Consider the following 14,981-nt stretch of genomic DNA (forward strand, 5'->3'; position numbering starts at 1 on the left):
CAATACTGTGGAAACTACTGAAACTTACATATAACATACAGAGTAATATTTCAAATATGTTTGATTTTTTTTATTTAAAGGTATTCGGATACAACAGACTATCAAATTAAATATTCAGTGACAACCAGTCAGTACATCATATTTGAGTGTTAACTAGTAGCATGCTCACATCTGCTAGTGGTGTGTTTGAGACCCTCTTCTGGTCCAGAAGTTGGTCTCAAATCTTATGACTAAACTAAACTTCCATCTTATGACTAGGAACCTCTGAATGGCTGGAAGCAGTTGGATGAGAGAGTTAGATCTGTGTTTTCAGGTGATTAGAGGTCACCTGACCGTAGTAATGTTCTCAGGATTAAGAACGTACTTGAGCAGTGTTCACAGTAGGACAATGCTGCCCTCACCTGGTGATACCACTGCATAGAATAAGATTGTATAAGATTCATCTTATTTAAACTGCTGTGTATAAAATGAGTTCTGTTGTCGCTCTTCGTGATCTCTGCATTAAGCTTTGGCACCTTATAAGCATGTTATTTGGATAAAGATTTATAGGCTAAAGACTATATCCTAACATGCCACAGTATGCCCTCACAGGAACTGGAATAACGAATGCATTTCTGATAGAAGTTCAGTGCATGGACACCTGGCATTATAAGGCCAACTCCTTGTTATAGGTTATATTATTGTTATTTTTCCCTCTTTTTAATTCTCAAACTAATTGGGAGCAATTTGATAAAATTTCATAAAACAATGGTGAAATATGTCATATGTGTCATGATTTGTCAAATTTTGCTAAACAGCCTGGCCAAAAAAAGTAACCCCTGGATTTAACTAAGCAAATACACAAGAGGCTTCCCTCGATCACTTAATTGTTTGGTGAAATTAAATCAGGTTCAGCAATGTTCTGTCTTCAAAAAAACAAGGTCAGCTGACAACACGAATATACTGTATTACTAGGTTTCTATATCACTGGATTTTTTTCTTCAATGAAGGCATGGGCATTTTCCAAAATGACAGTGCCAGGATTCATTAGGCTTAAATTGTTAGTCATTCAGGAAGCATGAGACATCATTTTCTAACATGGAATGGGAACCACAAGAGTCCAGACCTTAACCCCAATGAGAATCTTTAGGATGTGCTGGAGAAGACTTTACACAGCTGTCTAACATTCCCATCATCTATACAAGATCTTGGTGGGAAATTAATGCACAAACACACACGTACACAGACACATACGCACACAGTGTATTTTTTAGGTTTGTTGTATTTTCCTATGTTAAATAAATGTATTTAAAGTATTAAAACAGCTCAGAATTATGGTTCATGAGGTTCAGCAGGTGGTGCTGTTGTTCAGATTATAGGACTTGGTTGTGTTGTGGGTGATGATGCCATTCTTAGTGCTCTAATATAGTGCTTACAGGGATTTTTTTTTGTGAAGTTACTATCTACTAAGTCATTTCAATGTGAATTGGATAACAAATTATATAGAGGTAATGTGATTAATCTTTCTTTAATCTATATCCTATTATGCCTATTTTCTATGCCTATTTTCTATACTTGACACACAATGACATTCTTTTTTCTACACATTTCAGCATTGGACGATTAGCCATTATGCCACCCTTAATATAGGCTTAAAGGCAAATCTTAATCATTTATAGTTACATTTAATCTTGTGGAACATCTGCAGAGAATATATATTTATCACATAACCACAGTTATAAACAGACCTTTCCTTTTCTACATTTACATTTCCAGTATTTGGCAGACGCCCTTATCCAGAGTGACTTACATCTCTCTTTATCTCATTTTTATACAACTGAGTATTTGAGCGTTAAGGGCCTTGCTCAGGGGCCCATCAGTGGCAGTTTGGTGGACTTTGGTTCCCAGGATTGAACTCACAACCTTCCAATTGATAGCCCGACACCTTAACCACTAAGCTACCACATGCCCCTTTTTTAAGGAAGTTAATAAAATACTAGCAGCAAAGGGAGTGCAAACTGAAATGTACTCCATATTTATGCTTTCTCATCCTTCCTTTTAACTGTTACAAGGTACTGACACTGGGGCCTCCTTCCAAATATGTTAAATTAACATCATCGTAAAGAAAACATCACCATAACACAATTTGTTATTCTCCATTTCTTATTAGCTGACGTCATGTGTAGTGTCCACCAATGCAAGTTTCCACCATCCACAAGTCCCAGTGAATAGCCATTACTGTAGGACATGTTTTGTATTAGACATGAATGTAAACCTTTTATTCACCTACTTGTAGCAGCCAGCATTACTGCCAGAGCCCTTGTGTTATAGAAAAGTAATCAACACCTTCTGAGCAGCTTCTGAGTTGAGAACTCAGTTTGGTATAAGACTTTTTTTCAAATGACTCATATTTTGTTACAGAAAAATTCTTTTTGCTATTTAAATAGGAGTCTGTGTGTATTGTATATCGATGGACCATATCCAGTGTCTAGTGTGGTTGTGTGAGGCATCTCAAAAGCAAGGGGCAGATTTGACTTGGGTTTGATGAGTCATGTAAAATGCTTGCATTGGCATATGTGGATGTACATGGGAGGGAAAGGATTATTTAAACATTAAGTGGGTTGGTTTCCTTTTAATTTAGCAATGTGTCATCCAATGATGGTCTACACTTTTTACTTCACCACACGCTGTGTATCCGGACTAAAGTTTTCCTAAGCTCATTTCACTGGCTAGTAAAATGTTGGTGGCCAGTAAAAATCTTCAGTTCTGTTTGGATTACTATGCCAAAGCAGAATAATTAATACTTTTAGAAGACCCCTGGTTATGCCATGTCATCCAAATCTGCTTACATTTGTGCAGCTGATGGTTCAGGTCACAGAGCATAACACAGAATCCTAAGAAACCTATTCAAAAACATCCCATTTCCTACCTTTCCTTTGACTTCTAATCTTTGAACTATTTTTAGAGCCAACCTCAGAAACAGGGAGTGGCTGCTTCCATACTTTAATCTCTTAACTGTCACCAGAGGGTGCTGTGTACCTTACACATTGCCCCAATCCTCTTAGCGCAAATCTTTTGCATGCCAAACACAGCACGAAACTCCTGTGCCAGTGCCCCACCCTTAGCACAGAAATCTCTGAGCCTCACCAGATTAACACCTTAATCTGAATTTTTTACACTGGGCTCTCTTCATGTGATTTGTATCTGTATGACAGCTGAGTAATAAAAGGTAGCAAGTCATGGTCAAAAAAGTCATCCATGGTTTAGTATGCTAGGGGCGTGACATGCTATTATTACTCTTAGACATATAGACCTAGGTGTACGAATGTATTCAGCTGTCTTTTGTAGACAAAATGTGCCCACGATTCAAATACATAACAAGTTTGACATTGTTCAGACCCTAATTTAGAGCTAGTGCACAAGAATGTAAAACAAATAATAGAGTACAGATGACTACAGAGGGTAAAGTTAGGATTGGTTTAACTCTACTTCTCTACAATCATATACTAGAAATGCAAATGTAGCAATAGATTGTGTGTGTGTGTGTGTGTGTGTGTGTGTGTGTGTGTGTGTGTGTGTGTGTGTGTGTGTGTGTGTGTGTGATGAAAGTTACAGCAAAGAATAATTTATTTGGGTTCCTGAGGTTAGGGTTAGTGTTGAGGCACAAACATTGCATTAAGAATTTAGATTTCAGAAAAATAGTGTGAGTGTGTGTGAGTGTGTGTGAGTGTGTGTGAGTGTGTGTGAGGTGTGTGTGAGGTGCGTGTGAGGTGCGTGTGAGGTGCGTGTGAGGTGCGTGTGAGTGCGTGTGAGGTGCGTGTGAGGTGCGTGTGAGTGCGTGTGAGTGCGTGTGAGTGCGTGTGAGGTGCGTGTGAGTGCGTGTGAGGTGCGTGTGAGTGCGAGAGAGAGAGAGAGAGAGAGAGAGAGAGAGGGCCACAGCCCTGCATAAATCTGTATTCACAGCTTAACTTTACCCTACACTGGTCCTGCACCTCCACATTGGCCTGAGCCTGAAGTAAGCAGTTTGCTACATGCTACATTTGCTGTCTTTTTTTCTCCAGGAGAAGACACCTGGAATGTTACCGTGTCTCCTGCTTGAATTGGGACTAAGACAAAGTCCCACTGATAAAAAAAACATATTATAAATGATCGTCTTTTGTGGCTCTGTTCTCTCCTATGCATCATCCGTAAAGTTAACATTTTTTACAGATTAGGTGGATCAGGGTGGTTTTGAAATGCTAACAGAGTGCATGTGATGAGTGTATGATGATTAAATAGACTTTGAAGGGTTTTTACAGGTTTGGCTTAAAATTCCCTGTCCATGAGTGAAGGTGCTATGTTTTAGCTTGTTATGTGTTGTTGCCATGGTTTCATGCTTTGATCATGAATGGTAACATGAAGATTAAGAGGTGCTACTGAAGGAAGGATTAACCAAAATCCTGCTCTAAACCTGGCCTGTTAGATCTCACTGCATACCACCGACTAATTTCTGCTGATCTGACCTGTAGTAAAAAGGATTAGTTATTAGATAATGTTTAAACAGATAATATACAATGATTTGTGTAAGATAATCGATCATAATGCAAATGTCAAGGTAGGTTTATGGCTTAGAACATTTTTTGCCTGTGAGCCATCAAAGCCTCTTTTTTTTTATTGACCATGCCTTTTGTATTTTACTTCCTTTCTTTTTTGCACAATAATGGAGCTGATTATTTAATGGTAGCCCATACGGCCAGGTTTATGAATTATAAACACGGCAAGGGTGGATTATGGGTGTGGCATGTGCCAGTTGAGGGGTCATCACCTCATTTTCTGCCTCTGTGATTGGATGAGTGTCATGGGGTCCAGGCTAATGCTAATAATGCACCGACACACCACAGGAGATTTAGGTCAGTTAGGAACTGTGCACTGTTATTGCTTCTGCTGCTGCTGAGGATGCTACTGTACTGCAGACTGACACAGAAGAGTGATTTTTTGGAAATTTGGATAATTGTCTATGCTTTAACAAACGTAATCCAAGTAAATCTGTGTTTACTTTAATGAGCCACATCCTTTTGTCAATGACATTATCACAATGGGTCATTATTCAGAGTTCATTTATGCGCACTGGGTGAGGTGATAAATCAGTCTTCAGAGGTAACCACAAACATGCACACAACTCATTGTTCTGCATCATCTGTTACAGTGAGCTGTAATCATAAGAGACGATGGCAGAGCGAATGTAATGTAAAGGTAAGCTGACTGCTTGGTCAGCTTAGCTATTAAACCATGAGTAAGTTTCCTGTGGAGAAATTCTCTATGTGTGTATGGTTGTGGGGTTGTGAAGTTGGATAGTCCAGGAGCAGGGATATGATCCACAGCAGTGGGTCACTTTAGAGAGATGAGGCTTTATAGACCCATGTAAAACATCACATGGATCCTAGGGAGTAAAGACAGATCTTTTCTGCTAAAATTGAGAAATTATCAAAATGACCAAATACACCACAAGAGCTCTTAAAAGCCTGGTGAGCAGTGAGCAATATTTATGTTCACATACAGTTCCTCTCTCGCTCTCTCTTGCTCTCTCTCTCCAACCACTTCACACTTGCTCTTGCTTAGCTGTTGGAAACTTGAAGTTTTGTGGCACTTTTATTACTCTCTGCTCTCTTACCAGCTCTGTTTGAATTGGATCTTTTTCTTATCAAACACTTTGGGTTCGCTTAATGAAAACATGCAAATGCATGTGCTTAGAATGTAAATCACTCTTATATTAAGTGTGTTATAGGTAAAAGTGTGTGATTTAGCAGTCATTTATTTCTGATTTGCCAATATGTTTCATCACACTTTAGAATCAGAATAATGTAGAGTCATGGGATGGAAAAGCACCACTGTAATTATTCTTTCATTACTCTAGTGTTCAATATGTATGTGTTCAGATTCTAATGCATATCAAAAATGGTTGAGCGTGTCTTATGTTCGTTTTCTCTCTCTCTCTCTCTCTCTCTCTTTCTCTCTCTCTCTCTCCTTCTCTCTCTTCTCTCTCTCTATTCTTCTCCTTATTCTTCTCCCTCCTTGTCTATGCCCACGTGACTGAGAAAAAGGGTGGGGAGCGTGCACATGTCTTTCTGGCGCCACAGAGCTAGCGTAGTTCATTGAGACACGTGGACTCCCATGCTGCAATGCTGCAACAGAATGCCAGCACCCTTCTAATTTATCCACTGTGTGTGTTTGGGCAGGCATGCTTGTGTGTGTATGTTTTATTTTGAATACTACTCTTGTGTGTAAGGTTCTAGGTTTGAGGATGTTCTAGAAGTTTATGTGATAGATTTGCAGAAAGCTTTCATGAGGAAAAAGATGCTAAAAAATGCTTTTACCTTGTCTTTGCTTTTTGACCTAAATTTAGTAAGTAGGTCAGTTTACATGGTTAGCCCATGTAAAGGCTAATCTCTTAATCAAGTTGGAATGTGGAATATTCCGAAGTCCAGCTTCCATCTCCTCTTGTTGCAGTGCTGTTGTATTGGGTTGAAGTTTTTGGTGCATTACCTCATCGCCATTCATGTATTCATGTTCATGCTTTTAAGTTGTACTATTTTTCCAGTCCTGCATCTCACATGCTGCAGCCTTATTGGCTCTTCAGCAAAGGTTCAGTCTTTTTTCAGCACCATGGATACAGTGCAACACAGGAGAGCTGAACATTAACCAATCAGAGCTCAGGAGTGAATTCGTAAGCTCCATGTGGCCTCAGATGATCCCCTACATGTACCTCAATCCCTCTATAGCTACTGTGCTCCAGCACGCAATCTCTTCAGTGGGAGGGGGTGTTGATGATATGCCAAGCACCAATATCTTGCCTATGGTTCTGTCTTGGTCATCAAGGGCTCGCACAGAGAGATCCTGTATCCTAAAAAGATCACTGAGAGGATTTTATAGTCTCAACACATCATCCTTAAAGTATTTTTTTTTTTGCTTTTGTAAAGATTGTAATGCCTTAACTCTGCAGTGGGCAGCATAACTATCCCAGTGCCTAAACATTTCTTCTCTTGTGCTGCTAAAATTCTAATAATGGAAACAAACCTGGTCTTTATACTCGAACACAAACTCTCTCATTTACACATTTCTGCCATGATTGGTAAATTTTACATTGACATAGACATTATATTATAATAAAATGTATAATAAAATCTGTGCAAAGATACAGCTAGACATACTTCTTAAATATTTGAATATATGAAAAAGATAAATCTAAATCTATTTCCATTGGTTTCAAAGTACATTCTAAATCACACGCCTGCCTTGACTTGATCCCACCTTAAAACCAGTATAAAAGATGAATTAAATACTTTTATTTTCTCCGTTACATTTTTGTCAATTCCATTCTAAAGTTTATAGATAGTAGTTTTTTCCTTTTTTTGTGTGAATTGTATCATGGTATTAAAAAAGGTGTCAGTTTCATGTTAGTTTTCCTTAGCATGACCTCATTACTGTGCTTGTGGGATGGAGTGTGGCATTGTGGGTAGACACACTGGGAAGGGCGGTAAACAGTAACTGACATCTACTGACCTGGACTCAGATCTCAGATTTCCTCACCACTGACACAATTCATATTGTAACCTACTAACCCCAAACACTCACAGAGGGTCATTACATCCACAGTAGGGGGATATATATATACATATATATATATATTTTTTTTTTCTTCACTAATTTCTTCCTGAAATTGCAAGCATTTATTTGACATTTAGTAAAATATCCAATTCCGTTTTTATTTTAGGGTGAATGTGTTTTTGAATGATTCTTTCTTTCCTGTTACTAACCTGAAAATACAAAATGAGGCAAAAGTTTATGAACCGTAAGATTAGTTTAATGATGTTTTCCTGCTGAACTTTATATAATAACCTAATTAAGTCAGCAGTTGTCTTTATTAGCAAGCTTACCATTTTGTTTCCTAGTTGATATGTAATGACTTGAATTAATAAACAGCTTACTTTTAAATCCTATTTAAAGCATATCAATCAGACATACATTTTCAAATCAAGCTAAGTATTATTAAGTACCGCTGAACTTTCATCAAACTGGAGAAAGAACAGGAGTATAAAAATATAAAGATTTTTTAAAGGTTTTATTTAAGATAAATTCCAATAAAAAGGTGTAACAGTGTAAATGAATATGAATGCATCATATAAAATAAAGATATTGTGTTTTAAACAAATAGAAATAGACACACACATACAAATAGACACACATAAGCACACAGAAATAGACACACACATACATTAGTTTTATGTTGGTTTGGTTTGGTCAGTTGGTTTGTCCTAAACTTATCCTTTCTGATGTCCAAAATAAAACCATATTTTACCATATTTCAGAGCAAGCTGGCCTGATATTCACAAAAGAATTTAGCTTTTATTTATGGCAAGCACAGACCACCTGCTGTACACAGGGCATTGTAACATATGACTACTAAAAAGACTACTACTCAATGGCTAAATTGTTCTTTTGGTGATTGGTTACTCCAGCAACACTGGAAACCTTATGGTACACTCGTAAAAGTTAAAGACAGTAAAATGGTATGCTGTTGTTAGAGTGAGTGAATGCATGGTACTTTATGACTGAAATTCTTGATGATATTTATTTGTACATAAATAGAGTAAAACTTGTGTATTATGTAAATTCAGTACACACAGACTGAAGTAGTTTGTCTTTAGTATGTTTAATTGTGAAGATTTTGGCTCACATTTAACAAAAACCCACCAATTCTCAAAAAATGTTAAATATGGTGACATGCCAATCAGCTAATCAACTCAAAACACCTGCAAAAGTTTTCTGAGCCATCAAAATGGTCTCTCAATTTGGTTCACTGGGCTACACAATCATGGGGAAGACTGCTGATCTGACAGTTGTCCAGAAGACAATCATTGACACCCTTCACTAGGAGAGTAAGCCACACATACTCATTGCCAAAGAAGCTGGCTGTTTACAGAGTGCTGTATCCATTTTGGGTGAACTTCACAAGGAATGGACTGAGGCTGGGGTCAAGGCTTCAAGAGCCACCACACACAGACGTGTCAAGGAATTGGGCTACAGTTGTCAAATCAAAAGAAATCAAATTTTATTTGTCACATACACATACATACAGAGTACGACATGCAGTGAAATGCTTTTTGCATCTGTCCGGTATTCAAAAACATAAGGAATGCAATTCGGCATAAAAAATATAACCAGAAGGAGGTAGATAAATAAAAGTATAAACTATATATATAAAAAAAAAACTATATAAAATCTGAAAATATAAGTAAAAATAATGTATATACATATACATAAATGCGTATGGTTTTAATTATTGTCCTTAAAGTGTCAATGTGTAGTATGGTGTGTGTATAAAGTGTATAAAATGGTACTGTTCTGTGCAAGTCCAGCGTTAGTGTCAGTACAGAAAAGGTGTGCAGAAAAACGGTGAAGGGGAGAGGTCCTGGGTGTTTCCTGGTTTAAACTCGGAATGGCCTGCGGGAAGAAGCTTCTCCTCATTCTCTGTGTGTTTGCTTTCAAGGAGCGTAAAAGTTTCCCTAAGCGCAACAAAGAAGAGTCCATTGTTGGGATGGCATAGATCCTTTACAATCTTCCTGGCCCTGGTCCGGCACCATGTGCTGTAGATGTCCTGCAGGTCAGGGAGCTCGGTGTGGATGGTACGTTCAGCTGACCGCACCACCCTCTGGAGGGCTTGCCTGTCCTGCATGGTGATGTTCCTGAACCTGGAAGTGATGCTACCCATCAGGACGCTATCAATGGTGCAGATTTAGAAAGTCTTTAGCACCTGAGAGGGTAGTTTGAAGTCCCTTAAGTGTCTGATGGTACAGACGCTCAGTGTACAGTGTCATCAGCAAACTTGATGATGATGATGGTGGAGTTGGAAGTGGCCACACAGTCATATGTGTACAGTGAGTACAGCAGGGGGCTCAGAACACAACCCTGGGGAGCTCCAGTCCTGAGGGTGAGGGTGGATGAGGTGTGTTTGCCCATCTGTACGGCTTGTGGTCTGGCTGTCAGGAAGTTGGATATCCATTGACACAGCGGCAGGCTGAGTCCCAGGACCTCCAACTTATAGGAGAGTGTAGAAGGAATTATGGTGCTAAACGCTGAACTGTAGTCCACAAACAGCATTTTTGCATAATTCCCTTTTCTGCAGTCCAGGTGGTTCATTGTCGTATTCCTCTTGTTAAGCCAAAGTATTGAGTACATATACAGTAAATGAACATACTTTCCATATGGCCAACAATTCACTAAAAATGTTTTTTTATTGGTCTTATAAAGTATTCAAATTTTTTGAGATTGTGAATTGGTTGGTTTTTGTTAAATGTGAACCAAAATCATCATAATTAAAAGAACCAAAGACTTAAACTACTTCTTATAGCTTACGCCATTTTTTTGTAGAGCAATAATTTTTTTTTCAGATCCTCAGAGAGTTCTTTGCCATGAGGTGCCATCTTGAATTTCCAGTGACCAGTATGAGAGAGTGAGAGCGATAACACCAAATTTAACACACCTGCTCCTCATTCACACCTGATACCTTGAAACACTAACAAGTCACATGACTACTTTTGTGACCAACAGTTTAGACATTAATGGCTGTGTGTTGAGTTGTTTTGAGGGGACAGCAAATTTACACTGTTATACAAGCTGTACACTCACTATTTTACATTGGAGCAAAGTGTCATTTCTTCAGTGTTGTCACATGAAAAGATCTAATGAAATATTTACAAAAATGTGAGGGGTGTACTCACTTCTGTGAGATACCGTGTGTGTGTGTGTGTACATATATATATATACACACACACACACACACACCCTGTTCCAAATTATTATGCAAATTATATTTTTCTCATTTACCTAAATAATTGATGTAAATAGCAGTCAGCAGAATGCTCATGTTATCAACTATTAAGAGTACAATTCAAATTTTTTTGAACAAACCTCCTAATGATAACAGTATCTTTTTAAACATAAAAAACTTACAATGCACTGTTCCAAAATATTATGCACAGTAAGTTTCAAAACACTATATAGGTTTTAAAGAACTGAAAATTGTCCGTTGTTGTGTATGCAGCATATGTACTGAAATCAAAAGCTATTTCAATGAAACTTATAACAACATTTTAACTTTTTAAACATTTTAACCATTTACATTACATTTTAACATAGGACCCCTTATTTGATAGCAGCTTCACAAGTCTTGCATCCATTGAACGTGTGAGTTTTTGGACAGTTTCTGCTTGAATTTGTTTGCAAGATGTCAGAATAACCTCCCAGAGCTGCTGTTTGGATGTAAACTGCCTTTCTTTTCTTTTATCCCCATAGCAGCCATTGATACAGAGGTATTCTTTGCAGCATGAGATTGTGCATTGTCATGCATGAAGATGATTTTATTATGGAAAGCTTAGTTCTTCCTTCTGTACCAGGGAAGAAAGTGGTCAGTCAGAAACTCCACATACTTTCAGAGATCATCTTTACACCTTCAGGGACCCTAATGGGGCCAACCAGCTCTCTTCCCATGATTCCGGCCCAAAACATGACTCCACCAACGCATTGCTGACATCGCAGCCTTGTTGGAACAGGGTGGCAGTCCATCAACCATCCACTACTCCATCCATCTGGACCATCCAGGGTTGCACGGCACTCATCAGTGAACAGGACTGTTTGAAAATTAGTCTTCATGTATTTTTCTGCCCAATGCAGCCGTTTCTGCGTGTGAGCATTGGTTAGTGGTGGACGAATAGAAGGTTTATGCACAGTTGCAAGACTCTGGAGGACTGTACATGTCCTTGATGTCCGTGGGACTCCAGAGGCACCAGCAGCTTCAAATATCTGTTTGCTGCTATGTAATGGTATTTTAGCAACTTCTCTCTTGATCCGATGCATGGATCTGGCAGAAATCTTCCTCAATGTGCCTTTATCTGCACAAACCTGTCTGTGTTCTGAATCAGCCACAAATCTCTTAATAGTGCGATGGTCACGCTTAAGTTTTCGTGAAATATCTAATGTTTTCATACCTCGTCCAAGGCACTATTTCACTCTTTTCAGCAGCAGAGAAATCCTTTTTCTTCCCCATATTGCATGGAAATGGTGCTCTGCTTAATAATGTGGAACACTCTCCTTTAGTAGTTTTTCCTTCAATTGGGCTCACCTGGCAGAGGATGTTAGCAGGTTTAAAACTGGCCACGAACCCTTGGTGTATAATCTTGTTTCATGTCCTCCCTGTAATTTTTGGGTGTTCTCTGGGTTCTGGGGTTTCCTCACCCACTCCAAAAACATGCATTGTATGTTGACTGGCATATCTAAATTGTCTGTAATGAGTGAAGGTTTGAGTGTGCATGCAGTTGTGAGTGGCACCCTGGTCAGCATGTCCCCTGCCTAGTGCCCCATGTCCTCTGGGATAGGCTTCAGGTTCCCTGTTACCCTGTGTAGGTTAAATGGTACAAGAAATGGATGGATGGATGGATGGATGTTTTTCAGGTGACACAAGGGTTATTTAGCGAAAAATCTGTTGTAAAAGATTTTCATTAAATGTACATTAGTTTTACACTACAAAAACTAATGTTTTTGCAGCTAGGAGTATTAGACACAAAACCACACAGTGATGCACATAGAGAGGACAGTAATTATATGATCTACATCTCTTCTAACCTGAGCAATGCATATGGCATTCTATCTCATCTTTTCTTCTTCTGCCTGTCTGAGACTCTGGGTTTATCTAAATCACACAAGCTTTTTAATTATAGCAGGAGTTCAGCAGCTGAGGAACTGAGCACAGAGTGTTGAGCTGAAAGCATATTTAGATCCCTAAAGTGAGGATGGAACACATTAAAGGGTGCACTGATGTTTGCTCTGCCCCTCTGCCCTGCTAAAATTGAATTTTCACCCACTAATTTGGTTTATTGGGAGCCGTCTTCTCTAATGATGTCTAAATCGTTCCCAGACACACACACACACACACACACATACACACACACTCACACACTATTTGAAATAATCTCTCCCACCTGCTGTCCCTAGTCTTTTTCTCCTTCCACAATTTCTCCATGTCAGTTCTCCCAGTTACATTGGTATGCTTGTACATTTATTATTGCTAACGCACAACAGGACAAGTCTCTGAACCAATTTCACAGCACAAAAAGATAAATAATTAAGGAATTATTATTGAGTCACCTTCGGCTTGCTTATAGGGGAAAATTGTTAGAGATACTTAATTTGAAACCTTAAACTTTGCCATTTTTTATTGTGTTTCTATGCTTATGTAAAGCTGCTTTGAGACAACGTGAGTTGTTAAAAGCGCTATACAAATAAATTGTTCTTTAATTTGGTGGGCTGTTAGTAAATGATAGAAATATAATGTGTTGTGCAGATGAGTGAATAACAACCTCTGCAATCTGCTTTCTTTTTATTGTTTAGTGAGGATTTACTATGATAACACCATCCAGAAAGTGCTACTATGCATGCGGTGACACCCAAGGAGTTAGATATCCATGGGCAGTGCAGCTGATCAGGCACACGGTAGATGAAAAACAAGCTTTGCTTTTTATCTGATATTTATTAAGCTGTGCCTAAAAGCCCAAAATACTACTGCATCAAATAATATGCTACTACACAACTAGTGTTATTACTATTTAGGTATATTATTTCATGTGTGGTTTCGACAGAACCGTAAATCCTATTTATGTGCATGTACAATCAACAGCAAGACCAGTTCAAAGAAGGCACTGCATGTAACCTATTTTGGATGATTTTCAGTCCACTCTGCCTTTTTTGTTTGAACATTAGTGCACTTCAGCTGTGTTGATGTCTGGATACGGCGTTGGTCAACGACATGACAAGTGTCAAAGTCCCATATCTTTTTTTTTTTTTTTTTTTGTCATAATCAAGTCTCAAACTCACACTTCTGACTAAACATTTTTTGGGTTGTGACATCATAGGAAACAGGAAACTTAGGAATGCAACTACCAGTCAAGTGTGACTTTCATGATGGGTGACTGCAAAAGTCTATAGTCTGCAAATGATTGTATCATAAGCTTATTGTATGTGTTTGTATTGTTTCCCACATACCTGCGTGTGTGTGTGTGTGTGTGTGTGTGTGTGTGTGTGTGTGTGTGTGTGTGTGTGTGTGTGTGTGTGTGTGTGTGTGTGTCTCCACAGCGTCATGAGCTTGACTGTAATGTGGTATGCTGCCTTGCCCTAACACTGTCAGTCTCACTAACTGTCTCTCACAGCTATCTCTATCTCGCATGTCACTTTGGACTTCTGCAATTGACAGTGCCATTTTATCATTATATATTTTGTAATTTTTAACATTTATAACATTAATATTAACATGGTTTTTTTGTTATTTATAATTAATGACAGAAATATTTTTTTTGAAATAGATGATTTTTAAATAGTTTTTTGTTTTGAAAATAAACAGAACTTTTTAGAATTTTAAATGTAAAATAAAGAAAGTACATTTTCAATAACTGAAATATTTAATGTTTAGAATTTAATGTAATATTTTATATTTTAATATAAAATTTAATTCAATAGTTTGCTCTATTACTAGGTGCCAATTTAAACTGGGGTTATTCACCATGCCAAACTTCTAGATTGTACAGAAGGTCAATTTGATCTAAATTGGATCGTAAGTGTTTGAAAAATTGTGGATTCCATGCTATGGCCCATACTAATTACTATTGAACTCAGTCATAAAATTCATGTATATATTTAAATGATCAACTTTTCCCTCAAGTTGTCAATAATGTGATTTGAATCAAAAATTGTTGTTAGAATAGAATTGAAAACAAATTTAATTAGAAAAAAATGCAGAATTAAAGCATTTCATTCCACTTTGGAAATTGTAATTGAAATTGCAAACTGTATGTGGCAAAGAACCCAACAGTATGCATGTTACTAATCGGATATATCTTATCTTATTTACGGTTTGGACTCGTCTAAATATTCCACAGTCATCCATAGCCAGGAGCCCAAGAGAGCAAAACTGACCA

At 38.0% G+C, this 14,981-nt stretch overlaps 1 protein-coding gene across 3 annotated transcripts in view; it reads left to right on the plus strand.

Moving 5' to 3' along the window:
- fam49bb (family with sequence similarity 49 member Bb) overlaps positions 1-14,981 on the plus strand; it is a 53,805-nt gene that overhangs the window by 22,049 nt on the left and 16,775 nt on the right. Inside the window, exon 3 of one of the 3 annotated variants that reach the window (XM_047808811.1) lies at positions 13,402-13,503. The exons of the other annotated variants lie outside the window; for them this stretch is intronic. Within the exon in view, the coding sequence (XP_047664767.1) occupies positions 13,414-13,503 (90 nt within the window). The 5' untranslated portion in view covers positions 13,402-13,413. The remainder of the gene's footprint in view (positions 1-13,401; positions 13,504-14,981) is intronic. 3 annotated transcript variants of the gene reach the window in all.

Source organism: Tachysurus fulvidraco, chromosome 25 (assembly GCF_022655615.1).
Source record: "Tachysurus fulvidraco isolate hzauxx_2018 chromosome 25, HZAU_PFXX_2.0, whole genome shotgun sequence".
Classification (NCBI taxonomy): domain Eukaryota; kingdom Metazoa; phylum Chordata; class Actinopteri; order Siluriformes; family Bagridae; genus Tachysurus; species Tachysurus fulvidraco.